The following is a 22,435-nucleotide window of genomic DNA, read 5'->3' on the forward strand; positions in this document are numbered from 1 at the left end:
CAGGCCCAGGTGTCTAGCATAGACCAGGTCAGTATTACAACTGAAATTGCCACTAGAAGGCACCCAGGACCGTTCATGGTTGCCCCACCCCTTGTGCGGTCATTTCCATCACCACGCTAGGCCGGAAAGGGGAACGTGGGCAGCCAGCAAGAACCCTCCCACGCCAGCTGAGGTGGTGAGGGCTTGGCAAGATGGGTCTTCGCCAGCTCCCATTCTACTGACCGCCTGACTTTTGCATTGCAAGGGCGTCCCTGGGACTCATCCCCTCCCAGATGTGCTCTCACCCCCTTAAGCCACACCACACTAGCAGGAAATGGCCGGAGGGTGGGGCGGAGGGGGGGGATGTTATGCAATAGCTTTGAGGCGTTAGGCAAGCCCACGATCATGCCATGACCTGTCCGCTGTGGCTCATCTTCCTCCAGCTTTAATGCTTCGTGCTGGATCTACTTCTGTACCGGAAGAGATGCAACAAGCTGCTATTCTGCCTACCCAGGTGCTCTCCTTAATCTGATCACCTTGTGATCACTGGTAGCTTTTTATCCTCACGCCACCCCTGTGACATAAGGGGAGTTTTATCCCCATTTTATTACAGGGAAGGGCACTGAGCAGATTAAGTAACTTGCCCAGGGTCACACAAGGAGTTGGTGGCAGAGCCACAAACTCAACCCAGGTCTTCTGAATGCACATTCTGTGCTGTATCCACTAGACCGTCCTTCCTACCCAAACACAATCAATTGCATATATGCACAAGCTCCTTCCACAGCGGTCATAGAATCATAGGACTGGAAGGGACCGTGAGAGGTCATCTAGTCCGGTCCCCAGCACTCATGGCAGGACTAAGTATTATCTAGACCATCCCTGACAGGTGTTTGTTTAACCTGCTCTTAAAAATCTCCAATGACGGAGATTCCACAACCTCCCTAGGCAATTTATTCCAGTGCTTCACCACCCAATTTTTTCAATCTTCCCTCATAGCTCATGTTTTCTAGACCTTTAATCATTTGTGTTGCTCTTCTCTGGACTTTCTCCAATTTGTTCACATACTTCCTGAAATGTGGTGCCCAGAATTGGACACAATATTCCAGTTGAGGCCTAATCAGTGGGGAGTAGAGCGGCAGAATTACTTCTTGTGTCTTGCTTACAACACTCCTGCTAATACATCCCAGAATTCAATATTGCCAACACCAAGCAAAAATTATGATCAGCCCCCTCCCGCCCCAATCATGAGATTGGCTTCAAAACCATGAGATTTTTAACAAAATAATTTTGGGGTGCTTTGTAGTCACCTTCTGGATTTTGTGCCTCTCAGGGGTCACACTTTCAGGATCTTCTCTGCAGTTGTGAGGGCTCAGAGCTTGCTTTAAGAAAAAGATTCTCTCCTAATCACTTCCCTCCAGGAGCTAGGGCTTTAAGTAAAACACCAAATATCACGAGACTTTGTGATAATATCACGAGACCTGGTGGCCCTGCAACTACCCAACTCGCTGCTGATCAGAAAATAGCCCTGGTGTTCGAGCCAACTCACATGACCGACGGTCTTGGGCATTTTCTGACCAGGAAGGAAGTTGGTTTGCTTTGCACAACCCTCCTGAGCATGAGTTTCTTTAACAATACCCGTGAGACTGGCATTGGTGTGTGTGATGTGTGTACAGGGAGTGGAGTCGTTTATTATTCTATTCACCTGGTCTCTTCTTTTGGCAGAAACGGCTCAAATTCAAGATGAGAAGCAGTATGTTCTGCTGGAATGGGCACTGGGCTGGGAATCAGGAGACCTTGGATATAGTCTTGGCTCTGCCACTGCTTTACTAAGTGACCTAGGGCAAGTCACTTCCCCTCTCCATTTCCATCCTGGCTATTTAGACAAGGGCATGGACTGTCTCTTACTCCATGTATTGAAAACTCTCCTTTGCCAGGATGCAGACAAAAAACTTGGCAACAGCTAGGCAGCTGACATGCAGAGACCGTTGTTGACCATGCTGTCCTGTACTATCTCATTGTTTCCATCCCTGTCTGTCTCCACCAGTTGTCTTGTGTCTTATACTTAGATTCTAAGGTCTTTGGGGTGGGGGGGCCATCTTTCTGTTCTGTGTCTGTACAGCATCGGGGTCCTGGAGCATTACTGGAGTTCCGACGCTCTGTGGCAACAGACAGGTTAAATAATCATGTATGTACAGCGCTGAGCATCGTGAGGGGTGTCAGATTTTGTGGGAGACTTGTAATGTGGAGTCGTGGGGAAGGCAGAGCTGCCAGGACACACGAGAGCCCTGCAACCTGACCCAAATGTGACTACAGGCATCAGGGTCAGGTCAGGAAATCGAGGCAATTCTCTTGGGCTCAGCTCTCTTCATCCCGCCCAGTGGGTCGGCCCCACCCCGCTGCCGTGTGCGCTGCAGTATGAGTCACAGGACCATTCACTCCGCAGCACGCACAGTGCAGCCAGGGGCAGTGGATGGCAGGAGTGGGGCACACAGCCACTGGTGCATGCAACCGCCGTGGCGCCAACCCCATGGACAGGAGGAGAGACGGCCCCATGTACGCCTGTAGGAGGTGGCGGCGCTGACTCAGGTTCAGGGGGAGGGGTCAGGTCAGAAAACAACTTGACCTGCTTGAGTCAGGTGGGCTTGGGTCCGATTCGGGTCTGGTTCAGGCTTAAAAATTAGGCCCTAGCAGACCCCTAGAATGCTCAGTGAGAGTCTGGACCTGTGATACATACGTACATTTGGCCTGCAGAATAACCATAAATGTCACATGACTGATGTTATATGATACAATTGGCTAATATAATAATAATAACGATAGCACTGCACTTCCATGCCACGGGCAAACATTCATTAAGTCTCTTAGCCCCCAGAGAGATAGACAATATCCTCATTTCATGGATGGGTAAACTGAGGCACAAGAATGAGTCAATGGCAGATCTGGGCATAGAAGCCAGGCATTCTGAGGCCCAGTCCCCCTGTTTTACTGATTGATTTATTGATTGGTCGTTCCCATTCTCCGCCTGTGACATACAGTTTAGTTTCCTCAGAGCTGAAAAGCTGTATCTGGGTGAAATGTAATGGCCTGCACTATACAAGAGTCTGGCTAATGGGCCATTCTGGCCTTAAAGACCTGGTGATTCCATCTGGCTTTAGAATCTGTGAATCTAGGAAAGACAAGTTCATCCTGATAGGTTGGAGCTGGGAAGGGTGGAAATGTCTGTTCAAAGTGGGGGTGGGGAGTAGGAGGGGGAGAAAGAAGGTCGGGGTGGAGGGATAGTCCAGGGTGGGGCATAGGTGCTGGAACTAGGGGGGCTACCGCACCCTCTGGCTTGAAGTGGTTTCCATTATATACAGGGTTTACAGTTTGGTTAAATGCCTCTCAGCATCCCCGCTATCCAAATTGCTCCAGTCCCGCTGGGGTAGGGCTGGGACAGGAGGGACTGTGGGGAACTGAAGGACCTAATTAGCCCAGGTGAACCCACATGCCGAGCATCCTGGGGTTCACCCATCACTGACACGAAGCATTGGGGTGAAGGGGCCCCATTCTTCACTGCCCTACACTTTGCCGGCAGCATTGAAATGCCACCGGTTCTCAAGTGGGAGCAGATCACACTGCACATGGACCAAGACAAGGTGGGACCAGGTCAACAGAACCTCTTGGCTGGACTGGGGGGGCCAGCAGCAGGGATCCCACACTGGGAAGGCGGGCTTGGATCCGTGCCTGGTTTTGGGGCTGCTTTGCAGGAGCCGAGCTCCAGGGGGCAGCAAGGAAGGGTTGGTTATTTATTTAATCATCTGTGTTATCCTGAGTTCCTGGAGTTTGCAGCTAAAGAAAGAGTCCGACAGGCCGGAGTTTGGGAAGAAAGGGTTAGTTGTAGGCTTTCCCTGGCTGGATCCCTTTTCTGCTTGCAGACCAGCCCCCGCCCCCTCCAAAAAAACACACGCTGAAATCAAACCCCCTGCACCCTCAAAAAACAAAACAAACAAACAATAGTAACTGCAAAGCAGGGGGCCTGAGGAATCTGCTGCCAGCTGTACCCGGGTTAACTGCTCCTGACCTGACCCAGAGGAAGGCTTGGTCCAAAGTGAACTTGGTGAGTAAGGAGACCCTGGCGGGGGGCTGCTGGGCCTCCAATCCACCTTCCTCCTCCTGCTGCTTTGACAGTAGGAGGGGGGAATGCAGCTGGCCCCAAAGTGGGTTTCCTGCTGCCAGAGAAACTTTGCTGCTTCCAGCGTCTAGATCCCATTTCAATCCCCACAAGCCTTCCCTGCTGCCCCCCAAACCACCCCGGGGCCCCAGTTCTCCCACGTTAACGCCCCGCTGCCCCTCAAACCACCCCGGAGCCTCAGCTCTCCCACATTAACTCCCTGCTGCCCCCCAAACCACCCCGGGGCCCCAGCTCTCCCACGTTAACGCCCCGCTGCCCCTCAAACCACCCCGGGGCCCCAGCTCTCCCACGTTAACGCCCCGCTGCCCCTCAAACCATCCCGGGGCCTCAGCTCTCCCACGTTAACTCCCCGCTGCCCCTCAAACCACCCCGGGGTCTCAGCTCTCCCACGTTAATGCCCCGCTGCCCCCAAAACCACCCGGGGCCTCAGCTCTCCCACGTTATCGCCCCGCTGCCCCCAGACCACCCCGGGGCCTCAGCTCTCCCACGTTAACTCCCTGCTGCCCCCAAAACCACCCCTTCCCCCAATTAACCCCCTGCTCCCAAAACACCCCCTCCCACCATTAACCCTCCTGCCCCCACATCACCCTTTCATTCAGATTAACCCCCTGCCCCCAAACCACCCCCCAGATTAACCCCGTCCTCCGAAACACTGGCCTCCTCTCAGATTAAACCCCTTTGCCCCCCCAAGTACCCTCCCCCTCCACTTGCACACTCTTCTTGGTTGGAATGGGGAGGGGCTGCTTTGACCCAGCCTGTGGGAAGGGCACCCTGGGGCTGAGGGACTGAGTTAGGCTGAGTCGGGCTTGCTACGGTGTGGGTGCGGGGCCCTTTAAAAGGAATGACGCTCTGCTCCGGTAGCGTGCCTCCGTGCTGACAGTACGTGCTATTCCTGGGAGGGTAGCATGGGCTAGTGGACAGAGCAATGGACTGGGAGTCTTGGGGTCCATTCCCGGCTCTGGACCTGACCTGCCGTGTGCCCTTGGATAAGTCACATCCCCTGCTCTGTGCATCAGTTTCCCCTCTGACTCTTTGTGTATTATTTATATTGTGAGCTTTTTTGCGGGCCAGGGGCTGTATGTTCAGTGCCCAGCCCCATGAGGCCTGGATTTTAGTGGGGCACCTGGGTTACACTGTCATACTTCTTATGCTTATAATACAGCTACCACTATTATTACTATGAAGAGTAAGTAATATTGTTACTACAATGAAAATGACTTTTAATTAATACTAGCGATGACTAATATTGCTATTAAATAATATCTAATAACTGACATTACCACAGCTAATATTAAGATGGGTTATTGCTAATTATGAATACTAAATACTAAATGATTGTACAAAAGAGTAATACCAAGAAGACTAAATGACTAATAATGAATATCGCTACCTGGGGTGTAATGAAAACTGTGTTAAACTGGAGGCTGTCACTAATTTCAGGGGGTTTTCCTGGTCCTGCTTGCAGGCTAGAGGGCTCTGTAGGAGAGCATGTGATCTGGGTCTAGCAGTAGAAGTCAGCAGCTTCTAGATTGACCTAGCTTTGTTGCTCAGAGTTGTGAAAAATCCACACTCCTGAGCAACATAGTTAAGCCAACCTAAGTCCCTGTGTAGACAGCACTAGATCAATGGAAGAATTCTTCCGTCGACCAAGCTACCATCTCATGTGGAGGTGGATTAACTACAGCATTGGGGGAACCCTTTCTATCGCTGTAGTAAGTGTCTACACAGAAGTGCTACAGCGGCATGTTTAGAGTGTGTAGACATGAGATAGGGTGAGTTGGAGGGATGAGCTGGGGTGCTGATAAGAAGCGCAGTCGGGAAAGTAACTCAAATACTTTCTTGATGGACTGTTCTTTTCTCTAAATGGACACCCTATCCGAAATTCTCAATTACTGAGCGACCCACAGGTATTTGCGGGGAGGGATAGCTCAGTCATCTGAGCGTTGGCCTGCTAAACCCAGGGTTGTGAGTTCAATCCTTGAGGGGGCCATTTAGGGATCTGGGGCAAAAATTGGGGATTGGTCCTGCTTTGAGCAGGGGGTTGGACGAGATGACCTCTTGAAGTCCCTTCCAACCCTGATATGCTACGATTCTAATATCCTTGTTAATACTCAGGTCTAGTGCCTTTAGCAGCCAATGCTCAGAGCTGATAGTATCGAATCCTCAGGGCTGATAACTAATACTGCCATTAATACTCAGGGCCAGGGCTGTTCGCAACTATTATTCAGGGCCGAGAGCAACGGTTACTCCTGCTAACATGGGGGCGAGTGGCTATAACAATGAATACTCAGGGCTAAAAGCAACTGTTATTTCTGTCAGGTCTCAGCACCCGGGCCAATAGCAACCAATCCTCAGAGCCGCGGCTATGAGCTACGAATACTTGTGGCGGATAGCAACGAATTCTCCTATTAATACTGAGGAGGACTGGTGGCAACAGCAGCCAATACTCGGGGCTAGTGCCGGCAGCAACCAAGACTTAGGGCTGCTGCTGTTAGCAATTAATTCTCCTATTAATACTCAGGGCTAGTGGCAACAGCAACCAATACCAGAGTCCAGCCAGAGACTGCTGAATTGGAATTCATTTGCAAATTGGATACAATTAACTTAGGCTTGAATAGAGACTGGGAGTGGCTAAGTCATTATGCAAGGTAGCCTATTTCCCCTTGTTTTTTCCTACCCCTTCCCCCCCCCTTCCTTAGACGTTCTTGTTAAACCCTGGATTTGTGCTGGAAATGGCCCACCTTGATTATCACACACCTTGTAAGGAGAGTGATCACTTTAGATAAGCTATTACCAGCAGGAGAGCAGGGGCGGGGGGAGAAAACCTTTTGAAGTGATAAACACCCATTTCTTCATGGTCTGTGTGTATAAAAACATCTTCTGTACTTTCCACAGTATGCATCTGATGAAGTGAGCTGTAGCTCAGGAAAGCTTATGCTCAAATAAATGGGTTCGTCTCTAAGGTGCCGCAAGTCCTCCTGTTCTTTTCGCGAATACAGACTAACACGGCTGCTCCTCTGGCACCAATACTGGGGGCCGATAGCGACTTACAGCTGCTGATGCTCAGGGTTCCTGGGACTCCCAGCCCATCCTGAGTGCAGAGAGTAACTAACGTCTAGTGTGTTTTGCCCCAGCCCGGGGTTGGTATCCGTGCTCCTCGGGGCTGCAGGACGAGTACTCCTGGTGCCCAGCACTGGTGGCCGGCGGTAACTAGCGCTGCCGGGCGGGGATCAGCCCGCGGGCACCCTGGAAGCACGTGTCTGCGGCGGAGAGCCGGGTGCGGAGTTTCGCCCCGCTCCCTCCCCGCGCGGTGTCTCTGCGGCTCCGGGCCGGGGGCGGAGTTGTCGCCGCTCCCTTGGCCGCTGTCTGCGCTCGGCTCGGCGACGATGTCTCAAGATGGCGGAGGCGGCCGAGCTGAAGGTAACGAGCCCCCCGGCCGGCGCGGGGCAGCGGCGGGGGGCGCCGGGGGCAGCAGCGGCGGGGCGGGCTGCGGGGGGGCCGGAGTGGAGCGGTCTGGAGGCACTGAGGGGGGGCAGCGAGGGACGTGGGGCGGGCGCTGGGGCACTGGGGGGCTGCAGGGGGGCGCGATGGGGCTGGGGCTCTGGGGGGCCGAGGTGGAGGAGCAGAGGGAGGATGAGAGGGGAGTCTGGGGGATGCTGAGGGGGAGGCTGGGAGGGGCCCGTGGCACTGGAGGCTGCAGGGGGGCGCGGTGGGGGAACAAGGGAGGGGTCTGGGGTTGTGGGGGGGGGCTTAAATGGGGGAGGCTGCAGGGGGGCGCGGTGGGGGAGCTGGGGAGGGGTTGAGGGGGCTGCAGGGGGGCGCGGTGGGGGAGCCTGGGAGGGGTCAGGGGGCCTGGGAGGGGGCTCCAGGGGGGCACTGAGGCTGGGGAGCAGGGGAAGGGTCTGGGGGGGCTGCAGGGGGGCCCAGTGGGTTAGCAGGGAAGGGGTCTGGGGAGGCTGGGAGGGGGCTGCAGGGGGGCACGGTGGGGGAGCAGGGGAGGGGTCTGGGGAGGCTGGGAGGGGGCTGCAGGGGGGCACGGTGGGGGAGCAGGGGAGGGGGCTGTGGCCCTGGGGGCACTGAGGCGGGGGAGCCGGGGGCTCTGCAGTGTTGGGGGGGCAGGGGGAGGGGGCTGACAGTGTTGGGGGGTACCGGGGGATGAGGAAGGGGTTTAGGGCCTGGGGGAGCAGAGGGATCTGGGGTAGAGGATGGGAAGGGACTGGGGCTGCCGGGGGGCCAAGGTGGGGGAGTAGAGGGAGGATGAGAGGAGTCTGGGGGCTGCTGGGAGGGATCTGTGGCACTGGAGGCTGTAGGGGGGAGCAGGGGCTCCGTGGGTTTTGGGGGGCAGGGGGTGGGTGAGAGGGGGTTGGGGGGTGCAGGAAAGCCCTGGGTGGGTTTGTAAGGGGGGAGCTATGGTGGGAGGAGGGGCTGAGGGGGGTAGGAGGGAAATGAGGGACAGAGTGAGAGCGGTTTGTGGGGGAGCCTGAGGTGAGGGGGCTGAGATGTGGGAGCAGGGAAGCCCTGGAAGGTGGGATGGGTTCAGGGGAGCCCTGATAGGGGGAGGACAAGGGATCTTTAGGGGGTTGGAGTGGGGGACCATGGGGGGAGCCATAGGATCTTGGGGGAGGCTGTCATGTGGGAATCCACTGAGCGGGGTTTTCAAGGGAGTACCAAGTGGGAGATCTGGGTCCCGAGTGGGACAGGGCAGGGAGCAGGCAGAGGGTCTGGGGGAGTCATGGAGGAGGGTACGGGATCAAGATGGAGATACAGAAACTTGGAGGAAGGGGAACAGGGTTTGGGGGTTCATGTGTGTGGCAGCAGGGATGTGTCTATTGAAGAAAGCAAAGGAGCTTAGGTATTTGGGGGTGGGACAGAGGACCCTGGGGGTTCAATTGTGGGGTGGGGCGCTAAAGGAGGGGGAATAACAGGAGGTCTGGGGGTGAAGTGCAAGAAGGAGGCAGAGAGCTAAGAAGCAGGGGATTCAGCCCTGAGGGGGTACAGAGAAGGGTGTGGGGTCAGAGAGCCAAGGGAATAATAGGGAACAAAGAGGGGACCTGCTGGGTCAGAAGGGGATATAGAGCAATGCGGAGTGGAGGGGCAGGAGAGTGGCAGAGTTGCCGTGGGGGGAAAGGCCATGGCTCCAGGATGTCCCTTGCCCAGAGCCATGGAGGCATGAGAAGAGGGGGGGCACAGAGTTGGAGGTGGCTGTGTTCGTAGCCCAGTAGTTCTGCACCAGCGCTCACATCTGGAGGGGGTTTCGTCTCCCTCCACCTTCTTTTCTCTTTCTTGTTTTTAGGAGTCAGAGTGTAACCACCTTTGCCCACCAGACTGTGGAATATGAAATTGCCCCTGGTAACTAACTCCAAAGCTGATTTGTGTCCTCACTGGCGTGTAATATTTTTTCCCCGCAGGCTAGAGTGCAGCCCTTAGCTCGCTAAAGTGGCCTCAGAGTCCTTCCCCCACCCCTGTGCTGGGAATAGCAAGAACTTAGGAACTGGCACCTTTTTGGCAGCCACAGCGGGGATATAGGGAGCTCATGTTCCTCTGTAATCTTTCCAGTAGTGACCCATCCTGTTCTAATATTCGTGTAGGGCCTGATCCTGTTGCTGGGAGCAAAACTCCCTATGACTTTAATATGAGCAGGACTGTGTTCCTATCTTAATAAGCACCAAAGTGTTAAAATGTTCATGGAAAAAATCGACCCAAGAATTGTAATCAGAAAGAGTTGCAATTTTGCAGAATTCCTATTGCGAAGAAGCAGTGACTTTTATTTGTGAAGTTCTCCAGAGTTCGAGGGGCGAGGACCGTGGTAAGCTAGACAAAAGTCCCACATCTGCGGACTTGGGGAAATGGCATGTCTTAACATAGGTCTTGATCCTGCCTCGATTTATACATGTGCTTAACTTTATTCATGTGAGCAGTGCCACTGGGACTCAATGGGCCTGCTCGTGTGTGAAGTTAAGGACATGCATAAGTCTGCAGGATCGGGATCATAGTTAGCAAACTTAAAGGGCATCTACAGAGGGTGAGGTCGGATAGATACAGCAGGGGGTGGAATTTCCCTGGCATCTTCCACTCTACTCTCTCTCTGCAAATAAATCGCTGCAGAGAAATCATATTATAAGAGTAGATGTAGCTTAGCACATGGGTTTACATCCTCTGAGGCTTGACCCACCTCTGAGATTCTCATGTGGTCTCCCAGGCTCCAGACTTTCCTGTGCAACCTGGCATTATTCATGGCTCTCTGCAGTTTATTTTTAAATCTGTGCTCTCTTCCGGCAACTAAATTCCTTTGTCCATCTCCCCTACCCCCCTTTCTGGCTTCCTAGCTAGGGGTTAATCTTAAGATTTTTACCATCTGTGTTTCATTGTAAAGAAAGAGGAGCCAGCTGAAAATGAAATGATTGCTCCCTATGTCTGGAGTGGGTTTGGACACCTTCCGTTATTTAAATGACCAGCGATGACTCCTCTGGAAAGAGAAATGTTGTACACTGTTCAACAATTGTTTGTTCCGGCTTTTCTGCATGGACTCAAGTGTGATGTGGCTCATTCATTAAATAAGCCTTTGGGTGCCCTCTGGGAGCGCTTGATTGTGATCATTTGTGGCAACGAGAGCGTCTTTCCGCTGCCGTGCTACATTGTGTGAGCAGTAACTGGAGACGCTTCGGGTGTTGATAGGAGTCCACAGTAGTGGTGACACGGCCATCTATGAGCACAGGGTGTATTTTAAAAATAAATGTGGTGGTGGTGAACCGAGCTGCACTAATCTCCCAGGACTCCGTTCTCAGGACTTGGAGGGGAGCCACTTCTAGGGGTGATTGGGTGCTGCTTGGGGTCCACGAACTAGTCAGCCTTTGCGGGTCTCTGAGACTGTCACGAAGGATGGCCATCTTTGCAAGATGGGTTTATAGCGCACCTAGGTCCATAACATAATCTTTTTTTGTGTTAAAAAGTATTTAAAAGGGACACTGTCAAAGTTTACAGCCTCCAAATTGAAATCTTCCTGATAAATATACATAGTGAAGTTTTCCTATTTCTGAAAAGCTTTCTCAGCTCTCAAAAAAACCCAACGGTTACAGTAATATTAAAAATTATTCTTCTCTTGAGTAACCAGCCAAGAAAGGTGATAGATAAATTCCATGCAATGTACTATGTGTGGATTTTTTTCCTCCCCACTTGAGACCCTAACTGGTGGTCCTGTCTGTTCTGCATCAAAGATCACAGGGCACTTTTCAGAGTGGTAGAGACTTTGCCCTGTCTGTCTTAGCCAAAATTTCCCCTCCCGCACTGGGAAGTGAAACAGCTGGCATGCTGCTCTCTAGAGATGGTTGCATTTTTGGTGGTGGATAGTGGTCTTCGTATATATGGCTTGTAAACGGCTTTGGGATCTTTTGGCATGTAAGATGCAACAGAACATAATAAACTCCACCCTGCATGCTTGCTCTTTCTTGTCAGTGTATGGGATATTGAAATAGACAAGAAGCCTAGTCTGGGAATCCCCAGGAAAAAGAAATATGGGATAGGTCCAATTTTTACCTTTTAAAACAGGGGTGTGGAGAGCAGTAGAAATGTTGCCACATAAGTAAACATTTTATTACCTGTTTCAGAGTAACAGCCGTGTTAGTCTGTATTCGCAAAAAGAAAAGGAGGACTTGTGGCACCTTAGAGACTAACCAATTTATTTGAGCATGAGCTTTCGTGAGCTACAGCTCACTTCATCGGATGCATGCTGTGGAAAGATTTTCCACAGCATGCATCCGATGAAGTGAGCTGTAGCTCACGAAAGCTCATGCTCAAATAAATTGGTTAGTCTCTAAGGTGCCACAAGTCCTCCTTTTCATTTTATTACCTCTAATTTTTTCGATGTTTGAAGCATAAGGGAACAAGAAAAATTAGAGAATGTTGGCCCTTAGAAGCAAAGTGTGTACTGCCTGCAGCGTTGGTTGTTTTCAAATGAATACATTGGATTGGGCTCCGTTTGGCTTGCAAATCAACCCAAGTACACAATATTCTTGCTTTGTGTACCAAAAGAGAGAGTGAGAGACACATGGGTACTTTTGTTTTTTATTGGGAGGAATGCGAGCTTTCTTGCTTTTGTAGAGTAATGGAATCCTAACGTTTTCCTTCTGCCCCCTAGTGTCCCACGGCAGTCAGATGATAAAGCACAGAGGAAAAGGCGTGTCTGTGAAATTGAAAGTCTATGCAGACGTAAACCCTTCAATAAAATGTAACTAATTTGAGAACAATTCTACTATTGTTGAATCCATTTCATTTGGTTTCCTGAAGGGAACTGGATACTTGGTGGTGGTGAAACTCCGTATTCTCTTTCTTATTTAAAATGAAGAATGTTTAAGGTGATTAGGTTTCAGGTTTAACCCTGTGGAACAGATAAATGTCCAGTATCCAAAGATTCTGGAAGCTGTCAGCATTTAAAAGGTAAATATACCTTTTAGTTTAATCATTGGCACGTCTTCTGGGACTGCTTACAAAGTAGTAACATTCTTTTTATGATGTAGTCGTACATCAGCAACGACTGGGCCAGAGATCCACTAACTTACTTTTATCGGCCAGCCATCAGATGGCAAGCTTTGGTGATTTACTGATTTGGAGATGAAAGGCTATTTGTTCTTCGTCCCTTATTACAACAGTATGTGTGTTAATAAAGCATTATAAATATAAATGGGTTTGATTCTTGACTGCTCCTAGTTTCTAATTTTTCACTTGTGTGACTGGAAGGATTTTTTTTTTTTTTAACATAACCACCATCCTCCCACGGCATCCGGTGCCATCCCATGAGTGTTTTTCTTTATGCTTTTGTGAGTAGCAAAGTAATCCTGAAAGTCCTGTTTTGCATCAGAGAGCAACAATGGTCTTGTGGCTAAACCAATGGACTGAGACTGAAGATTTGGGTTCAGTTCTGGCTCCACCACTGACTGTTTTCGTGACCTTGGGCAGGTCGCTGTGCCTCCATTCCCTGTCTGTAAAATGGGAATACTACTTTTTCCTATTCTGTGTGTCATGTCTATTTAGACTGTACGGCCCAGACCGTCTCTTATGATGTACCTGTGCAGTGCCCAGCACAAAGGGGTCCTGATCTGGGGTGGGTCATTTAGGTGCTACTGCAGTATGCATAAATGATATACATTTCCCAGGCACATTTATAGTTGGTGCGCACACAAACTTTGAGCCTAGCTACGTAGTGGCTGCAGCAAGGAGTAGCCATGCATAAGAGTTCAGAAAATGGAAGGTTTTAATGTGTTGTTTTTTTTTTAAAGTGCAAAAAATAATTAGTGTAGGTAAACAAAATAATCCTTAGCACTAGTGCCTATCCTAGATTTCAGACTGCTTTACACAGGTGGGTAAAGAAAACTCTGTTTGACAAGTGGAGAAGCTGAGAGTATTGCTACAACCACACTTGCAGTGTAGCTGGGGTAGGCATACCTGCACTAGCTAGCATGGTAACAATCGTAGCGTAGATGTTGTGGCATGGACTATCAACCCGAGTACAAAGCCACTGGGGAGCCTGATAACATTCTGGTGGCTAGCTCATGCTGAAGCCTGTACCGCCACCAGTAGGGTACATCTACACTTGAGCTGCAGGTGTAATTTCCATCTCAGGGAGACGTACATGTGCTAGGTTTGATTGAGCTTGTGCACTAAAAATAGCAGTGTAGCCATGGTGGCATGGGCAGCAGCTTGGGCTAGCCCCCAGAGTACATACCTGTGGTCTCAGAAGCTGCCTTGCTGGTTTTCGCACCCTAGCTCATGTGTGTACATCTACCTGCCCTGGAAACTATGCCTCCAGCAGCAGTGCAGACGTACCTATAGTACAGTCACACCTTCACTTGCGGTGCCGACGTACCCTGAGGCACAGAATAGCCCAAGGCCACAGCAAGTTAATAGCAGAGCTAGGGCTAGATCCCACCTGCCTTAGGCTGGTACTCTGTTCTGTGGACCATACTCTCCCATGGAAACAGATCGACCAGTAACTTCCTGTGGTGAAACACCTTGGCGCAGCTGGGAAGAAAGGAAGACAGGAGGAAGGTATCTCCAGACTGGTAAACGCTCCATGTCATGAGAGCAGGTGCAGGTATTAAGGTCACACAGGGCCTTAAAGCCCATAGTGAACCGGGAGCCATTCTGAGTGATCGATTTTTGGAAAAAATAGGGGCAGTTGTCTCGTATCGGGTTCTACTTTTGTGCAACCACTTTTTTTTCCATGGGAAATGACCCATTTTTTGTTAAATCTCTTGAGCTCGAAGATACAGGAGCTCCCACTTGGGGTGAAATAGCAAGCATGACTCCTTAAAAGAGAGACTGAGGACAAGGCAGTCAAAAAGTATATTTGTGCATTAATTTGATGTGCAGTTTCATTTATGGCAATACCTCAAATGTAAGAATGTGGTGCTGTTATGTCTTGTTAGTGTAAAGTGCCTTTAATGATGAAGCCACCCTGCTGCTCTGTGGAACTCTTGCTGAGATGTGGGCTGAATCTACTGGCTCCATTTGTGAGAATTATTGGTGTCATATGATGTAGTGAAATGAAAATTAGCAAGCTGCTTTTAGATACCATTTAACAAGACAATTATTTAATTCCAGCCTTGGTGTGGCGTTGACACTTGATGCATGCTTTTTCTTAGATTATTTCTTTTAGTTATAACAACTCAAAACTCCTCTGACTAGTCAATCATCTGTTAAATCTTTTCCAGATTTGGTACCCCGTATCCCAACCTAAAAAAATACTGGGCAGTATAATGCAGGCCCATAGTTTATATATTGGAGGCAAAGTGGGGAGTTACAGAATTTAAAAACCGTTAATAACCTAGCTATTTATTTTATGGGCCAGAGTCTCATTTACACCAAGGCTCTTTTATACCACTCTGATAATGTAAAAGTCTTCAAGTGAGAATAATGTCACCTGCTTTAAGACACCTTTTTGCTACCAGAGTGGTGTAAAATGAGAATCTAGCCCAAAGTATTCTTGTTGTTTAGCCATCCCTTGGCATGGCAGAATCCCGTCCCCCCCCCCCCAAACAACAACATTGTGCTAGTGCAAAAGTGAAATTGCCTAGAAACAGGAAGTTTAACTGACCCATTTAGTTCCAAGGTCCAAGCTGAGAAAAATGCAAAGAGGTAAAAATAAATTAGATGTTTACGGCTCGTTCACCTGTACGTAGATAATCGCACAGGTAATGGGATTTGTAATTTGACATTGTCTCTTTTAAGGTCTCTGCTGCTTTCTCATTTAGTGAATTTGTAGTTTGTGTTTGGACTGTGTGTTTGGAATTAGCAATGTTAATGTTGTTTTCTGTTTTCTTGCAGCACATGGTTATGAGCTTTAGGGTATCAGAACTGCAGGTTCTCTTGGGTTTTGCTGGCAGGAACAAGAGTGGAAGGAAGCACGAGTTGCTCACAAAGGCATTACAGCTGCTCAAATCTGGCTGCAGCCCGGCTGTTCAGATGAAAATTAAGGAGCTGTACCGACGAAGGTTCCCAAGGAAGATCTTAACCCCTTCAGACTTATCCATGCTGCATATTCAGACAGGGCAACTGCCCTCCGCCACTGCACTGACGCAGGGCAGCACAGTGTGTCACTTGCCCTATGACAACAGTTCAGCAGCTTCTACGGTGCCAACGGCTGTGTTGCCTCCGGTGCCTATGCTGGGACCCAAACATGAGACGGATGTGCAGCACTTATCCCCGCCCATTCATCCGGTCCATCCAGACGTCAAAATGAAGAGGCTGCCCTTCTATGACGTTTATGATGAGCTGATTAAACCCACCACATTAGGTATGTGAATAAATTAGCTTTGGTTCTCTTTTCTACAGGATACTGTTACTCAAAGGTTACTGGCTTGACAGCCCTTGAAACTGAAAGCTTCTGGTTATTCACAGACTGGGCATAGCATGGGCAATGAGGGCTAGCTTCCCAGACTGCTTTGCAAGTGCGCATCAGTCTTGATTTGGAAGGACTACATCTGTGGGTGAGGATGGGAGTCCGGTCTCCATGGCCCAGGCAATCCTGGGCTTTTCTGCTGAGATTGGCTCTGGTGTGTTTTATGGTAGACACACCCGTGAACGAATAACCTTAGATGGTGATTTTTGTGGGCGGATAAGAATTATCTTGGCATTTCTGTATGGTGCGTAGTTCAGTGGGACCTTGATCCCTGACTCGGTCCTTAGGTAGTACTGCAATTGAAATAACCACTGGGCTGAGATCTGCCAACTCGTTTTGCATAGGCTACTGAAGAGGTTCAGTTGCTCTCGTGGGTTTCTGGATTCAGACTAACCATTTAGTGAAAAGCCTCATATCTGCTTACTGATCCCTTCAGCCAACCAGTCTCCTGCAGCTCTTAAGTGGATAATGATCAGTATGTGCTGTTTTTTTTTTTTTTTTTTTTTTTAATTTGGGCATCTGTATCAGATAGAGCCAGTCTGTGAACTTTGCTGGGAACAGACTTGAGTTCTTCATTATAGTCTAAATCACCCTCTTCTAGAATTACTATACTGCCTGTGAGTGATCTATGATATTTCAGCATTTGGACTATGAAGCCGAGAGAAGGAGTACCTGCTTAATATGGGATAGAGTCTCAGAACAGTATCTTGAGTGCCAGGTGTTAACATCGATACCTTGCAAAAATGACAAAGTAAAATAAAAACCAAACAGTCTCTTGGGTAGCACCTTTAGAATTCCATGGCACCTTCAGGCCTAATTTTGCTTCATTAGACTACAAACTTGTTGGCTTGTTCTTGATCCCCCCCCCGCCCCCGCCCCCACACACACTTTGTCAGGATGATGGTTAACTCAATGAAAGTTAAGAGAAATTAATTGAAAATCATCAATAAAACCCCAATAAATGAAAATGAACAAATGTTATTTTTATTATGATAGTGCTTAGAAGTCCCGACTGGGCTCAGGGCCCTGTTGTGTTACAACAGTGGACAAACATGAAGTAAGAGACAGCTCTTCCAGGCAGGAACTTACTGTCTAAATAGACAAGACAGACAAAGGACAGGAGGGAGACATGAAGATTCTAAAGGTGAATAGAAATGGAGGAATAGGGGAAGAGATTCCTTTACGCCACATAGAACTCGGAGGCCCATTCCATTTATGCTTTGCTGTCCATTGGCTGGCACATTAGCAGCACCCTTTTGATAGGTGCCACATATCTGACATGGTACCACCTGATTAGTTGTGTGATTTGGTGCCTCACGGTGGCCAGACTAAGAGTTCAACCCATACAAATGAGCTGGAACAGTCTCTTTCTCTTTGCCAGTGGTGGGGTGACCACAGTCAGGGTAATTCTGTGGCAGTCTGACTTCAAGACCTTGTGGGCCCTCCTTATAAGTGTAAGGGTACCAGTAAAAACAACAGTTGGGTATGGCTCCCAGCTTTTCCCTACAAACCCCTTTGACCCTGGGATGTCTGTTCATGGCCCTGCCTCTGACTAGCTGGGAGACATTAGATAAGTTGCATATTTGTTTCCCATAGTGCCCCCAATGAGCCAGGCATTTTCCATGCATTAAAAAGGTACGTTATCTGTTGGAAAGAACTCACGCTTTCCCCATCTGTAAACTGGGGGGAGGGATGGCTGTGTGTCTTCGCTGATGTCTGTGGATACTCCATCTGATTCTCGCTGAAGTCTATGGAAAGATCCCCATTGACTTCATGGGATCTGGATCAGGCCCGGGAAGAGCAGAGTCTTATTGCCCGTTTTGAAGCTGTACATTGTGCGAACTTTCTTGTTAACTAAGGTCATGTGTTGACGGCACAGCTGCTCTTCAGACTGGCCTGACCTAGCTGACGCCGTTTGAGTGACTGTAGTTTGGATTCAGGTGTGGGTTTTTTCCCCACATAAATGTGGTGGTGTTTGCTGCAGGGGAGATAGATATGTCTGGCTTCATTATTCCTGCTCTTGGCACAGCAAGAACTCATCAGCTTGATGCCTGTTGTTTTTTTTTTTAAAGTATATTTTCTTGACTTTTTTCAGAATAGCAGCCGTGTTAGTCTGTATTTGCAAAAAGAAAAGGAGGACTTGTGGCACCTTAGAGACTAACCAGTTTATTTGAGCATAAGCTTTCATAAGCATAAATCATCCGATGAAGTGAGCTGTAGCTCACGAAAGCTTATGCTCAAATAAATTGGCTAGTCTCTAAGGTGCCACAAGTCCTCCTTTTCTTTTCTTGACTTTGACTCCATTATCCCTCCCAGCCAACCTGTGGTTTCCTTAAATGGGATGCGCATGTTGCAAAAGAACTCATTATTGCTCTGTGCCAAAATAATCCGCTCCCTGCCCCTCTCCCCCCAGATAAGACCTTCTTAGTCAAATATTGATATTTGAATTAAAAATAAACTTTCTGTATGACTGAGGGGCCGGGGGGAGCGGGGACGAGTCTCACACTCATTGCACACACCAGGGGCTTCTTGTTTCCTTCCGTTCCCTCCCAGGGGCTCCCTGTGTGAACCCTCCCATCCCCCTCTATTTCAGGGATTCGCTGCAACCCCCGCCCCCGCTGAGTTCACAATTCGTCCCTCCAGGCCAGGGGTTCTGTGTGCCTCCCCATGCCAGGGTCTCCCATTCTCCTCCAGGTCTCCCTCCCCCATACCTTCTTCTCCCATTCTCCCCACCCCGCATGCTGGGGCTCTACGCTCCCTCATTCCTTCCTTCCCCACCATGGCAGGGGCTCTGTGTCTCTCCCCCATTCCCCCTCTGCCACATGCTGCAGGGTCTGTGTGCCCCCATTCCCCCTCCTCAGGTTACTGTCCCACACTTCCCCCTCTCCCCCCCCCCCCACGCCAGGAGCTCTGTGTGATCTCCCCATTCCCTCCTCTGCCAAATGTCCCCTGGCCCCTCTCCTCCCATATCAGGGTCCCATGTTCTCCACCTCCACTAGGGCTTTTCCCCCCTTTCCCTTATGCCAGGTGTTCTTTTTGGCTCCCCTTTCCCTTCCACCAATCTGATTTAATTTTCTGTCTGTCTGGGAGGTAAGTCATTCAGGGTGTCAGCATTTTAAAAATGTTTTGGGACCATGGGCTGAGCTGAGATGGAGTGGGGTTGAGGGATCATGCTGGAAGGTGTTAATGGCTTCCGTCAACCAGTTTTTTCATCTGTAGACAGTTAGAGAGGCCGCTGAAGCTGCTGAGTGTGTTAGCCAGATGCAAGGGGCTCAGTGTCTCTTCCCCCCCTCCCCCCATTTCCCTCTTTCTGATTTCCTATTCTGCCCAGTGATACCTAGAACATTTCAGTCAATTCCAAAATTCAGGGAATATGGCATTGAAAAGTTATTGCGTTACTGGCAGAAAATTGCCATTGAGTTGAATGTAAGACCTCACTTTGCTTGGCCAGTTATGAAATATGTGTAGCGCTATACAGGCATGTTCTTTGCTCCAGTGAGTTGATATGGCTTATTTCTAGAGCAGCCTGAAACTTCTTGATGCTTTAAACAAATAAAAGATCATGACCCTGCTCCAAGGAGCTTACAGTAAAAAACAAATCCAGTTTTCTGAATTCTGGTATCTAGCAAATATAACTCCCACCCGAAAATTAGTTGCTTCTTTCTTCTAAACTAAAAATGTTTGCAAAGTTTTGTGTAGTTTTATGTAGGGGACTTACTTCCTACTTTAAGTGGAAACCTCAGTGCAACTTCAGCTGTGTAGCTTATTGGGCACTTTCATAATAAGGCCAGGAAGGGAAGAGTTGTGGTAAGAAGAGAGGAGTGATAGAAGAAGTAAGCCTTCAGGAGAGATTTGAAAGAGGGAAGAGAGCACTTGGTGGATGAAGACTCCTGAGAGCATCTTGGATGTAGGGGACAGCATGACAGAAGGCACAAAACGGGAGGAATAAGGCAAGAGGATTGAAAGAATGTAGGAAGGGACAGCTCTGTGGTTAAGGCATAGGACTAAAGAATCTGGAGAGCTGTGTTCTGCTTCAGAACAAGTCACTTTGAATGCTGGAGATAATATTGACCAGGGCTTAAATTCAGCTGGAGCTGTCCGGAGCGGAGCTCGGATAAATATTTTCAACCCCCCTGTAGTTTTTATAGCACGTTGGGGGTTCTGGGAAATACTCTAAGAAATTAAGCCCTGATATTGACCTACCCTCCAGGGGTATTGTGAAGATGAATGCATTATTGTTTGTGCTCAGATACTAAGGTGATGAAGGCTCCAGTAACAGCTATAAATAATGAATAGATGAGAGCAGAGATATAGGTGGGGTGAAACTAGTAAGAAAGTCAGTGAGAAGGGTTTTACCAATGGGGCCATGAGGAAGAGGTAGATTTTGGTGATACTGAAAGAGGAGGAAGAGGAAAGGAGATTTAGTGAGGGACTGGAGAAAGGCCTTAAAGATGACGCCAGGATTGTCAGAAAGGCTAGCAAGGTTCTGAGCTGGGACAGAGGAAGGAGTCGGAATGCAGCTCTGGCCAGGACAATGGATGCTCAGGCAGTCAGCATTCCTGCCGTGAAGACCTGAGTCTGCGTTCTATGGCACGGGAGTAAAAAGGCATGGAGATCTTGTTGATGAGTTCGGAATAGAAGCCACGAAGTCAAGTCAGAGGGGCTCCTTGTTTAATTCCTTTTTCCGTGTGCAGAGGTTGCCACTGAGGGTGCCGATTGTGACTCCTTTGTGGAAGGAAAAGGCCGGGGTAGGGACCGTCGAATCGTGGAAGTCAACGAATGGCTACGCAGGTGGTGTCGGAGAGAAGGCTTTGGATTCTTTGACCATGGGATGGTGTTCCATGAAGGAGGAGTGCTGGGCAGAGACGGGCTCCACCTAACGAAGAGAGGGAAGAGCATCTTTGCGAGCAGGCTGGCTAACCTAGTGAGGAGGGCTTTAAACTAGGTTCACCGGGAGAAGGAGACCAAAGCCCTGAGGTAAGTGGGCAAGCAGGATACCGGGAGGAAGCACAGGCAGGAACGTCTGTGAGGGGAGGGCTCCTACCTCATACTGAGAATGAGGGGCGATCAGCAGGTTATCTCAAGTGCCTACATACGAATGCACAAAGCCTTGGAAACAAGCAGGGAGAACTGGAGGTCCTGGTGAAGGCAAGGAATTATGACGTGATTGGAATAACAGAGACTTGGTGGGATAACTCACATGACTGGAGTACTGTCGTGGATGGTTATAAACTGTTCAGGAAGGACAGGCAGGGCAGAAAAGGTGGGGGAGTAGCACTGTATGTAAGGGAGCAGTATGACTGCTCAGAGCTCCGGTATGAAACTGCAGAAAAACCTGAGTGTCTCTGGATTAAGTTTAGAAGTGTGAGCAACAAGAGTGATGTAGTGGTGGGAGTCTGCTATAGACCACCGGACCAGGGGGATGAGGTGGATGAGGCTTTCTTCCGGCAACTCACAGAAGCTACTAGATCGCACGCCCTAGTTCTCATGGGCGACTTTAATCATCCTGATATTTGCTGGGAGAGCACTACAGCGGTGCACAGACAATCCAGGAAGTTTTTAGAAAATGTAGGGGACAGTTTCCTGGTGCAAGTGCTGGAGGAGCCAACTAGGGGGAGAGCTTTTCTTGACCTGCTGCTCACAAACCGGGAAGAATTAGTAGGGGAAGCAAAAGTGGATGGGAATCTGGGAGGCAGTGACCATGAGTTGGTCGAGTTCAGGATCCTGACACAGGGAAGAAAGGTAAGCAGCAGAATATGGACCCTGGACTTCAGGAAAGCAGACTTCGACTCCCTCTGGGAACTGATGGGTAGGATCCCCTGGGGGAATAACATGAGGGGGAAAGGAGTCCAGGAGAGCTGGCTGTATTTCAAAGAATCCCTATTGAGGTTACAGGGACAAACCATCCCGATGTGTCGAAAGAATAGTAAATATGGTAGGCAACCAGCTTGGCTTAACAGTGAAATCCTTGCGGATCTTAAACATAAAAAAGAAGCTTACAAGAAGTGGAAGATTGGACAAATAACCAGGGAAGAGTATAAAAATGTTGCTCGGGCATGTAGGAATGAAATCAGGAGGGCCAAATCGCACCTGGAGCTGCAGCTAGCAAGAGATGTTAAGAGTAACAAGAAGGGTTTCTTCAGGTATGTTGGCAACAAGAAGAAAGCCAAGGAAAGTGTGGGCCCCTTACTGAATGAGGGAGGCAACCTAGTGACAGAGGATGTGGAAAAAGTTAATGTACTCAATGCTTTTTTTGCCTCTGTCTTCACGAACAAGGTCAGCTCCCAGACTGCTGCGCTGGGCAACACAGCATGGGGAGTAGGTGGCCAGCCCTCTGTAGAGAAAGAAGTGATTAGGGACTATTTAGAAAAGCTGGACGTGCACAAGTCCAT

The 22,435-nt window shown here is 49.4% G+C and overlaps 1 protein-coding gene across 6 annotated transcripts in view; it reads left to right on the top strand.

The window, feature by feature from the left end:
- Positions 1 to 3,816: 3,816 nt before the first annotated feature.
- Positions 3,817 to 22,435, top strand: part of PIAS3 (protein inhibitor of activated STAT 3) — a 41,892-nt gene continuing 23,273 nt past the window's right edge. The window contains exons 1-2 of one of the 6 annotated variants that reach the window (XM_043535443.1): positions 3,817 to 4,075; positions 15,470 to 15,938. In XM_043535443.1, the coding sequence (XP_043391378.1) occupies positions 15,473 to 15,938 (466 nt within the window). In that variant the 5' untranslated portion in view covers positions 3,817 to 4,075; positions 15,470 to 15,472. Of the gene's footprint in view, positions 4,076 to 7,396; positions 7,571 to 15,469; positions 15,939 to 22,435 lie in introns of those variants that run through there. The other 5 variants (XM_037882772.2, XM_043535444.1, XM_043535442.1 and 2 more) reach the window with 5 other exon arrangements.

This window comes from Chelonia mydas, chromosome 24 (assembly GCF_015237465.2).
Source record: "Chelonia mydas isolate rCheMyd1 chromosome 24, rCheMyd1.pri.v2, whole genome shotgun sequence".
NCBI classification, from domain to species: Eukaryota; Metazoa; Chordata; order Testudines; family Cheloniidae; genus Chelonia; species Chelonia mydas.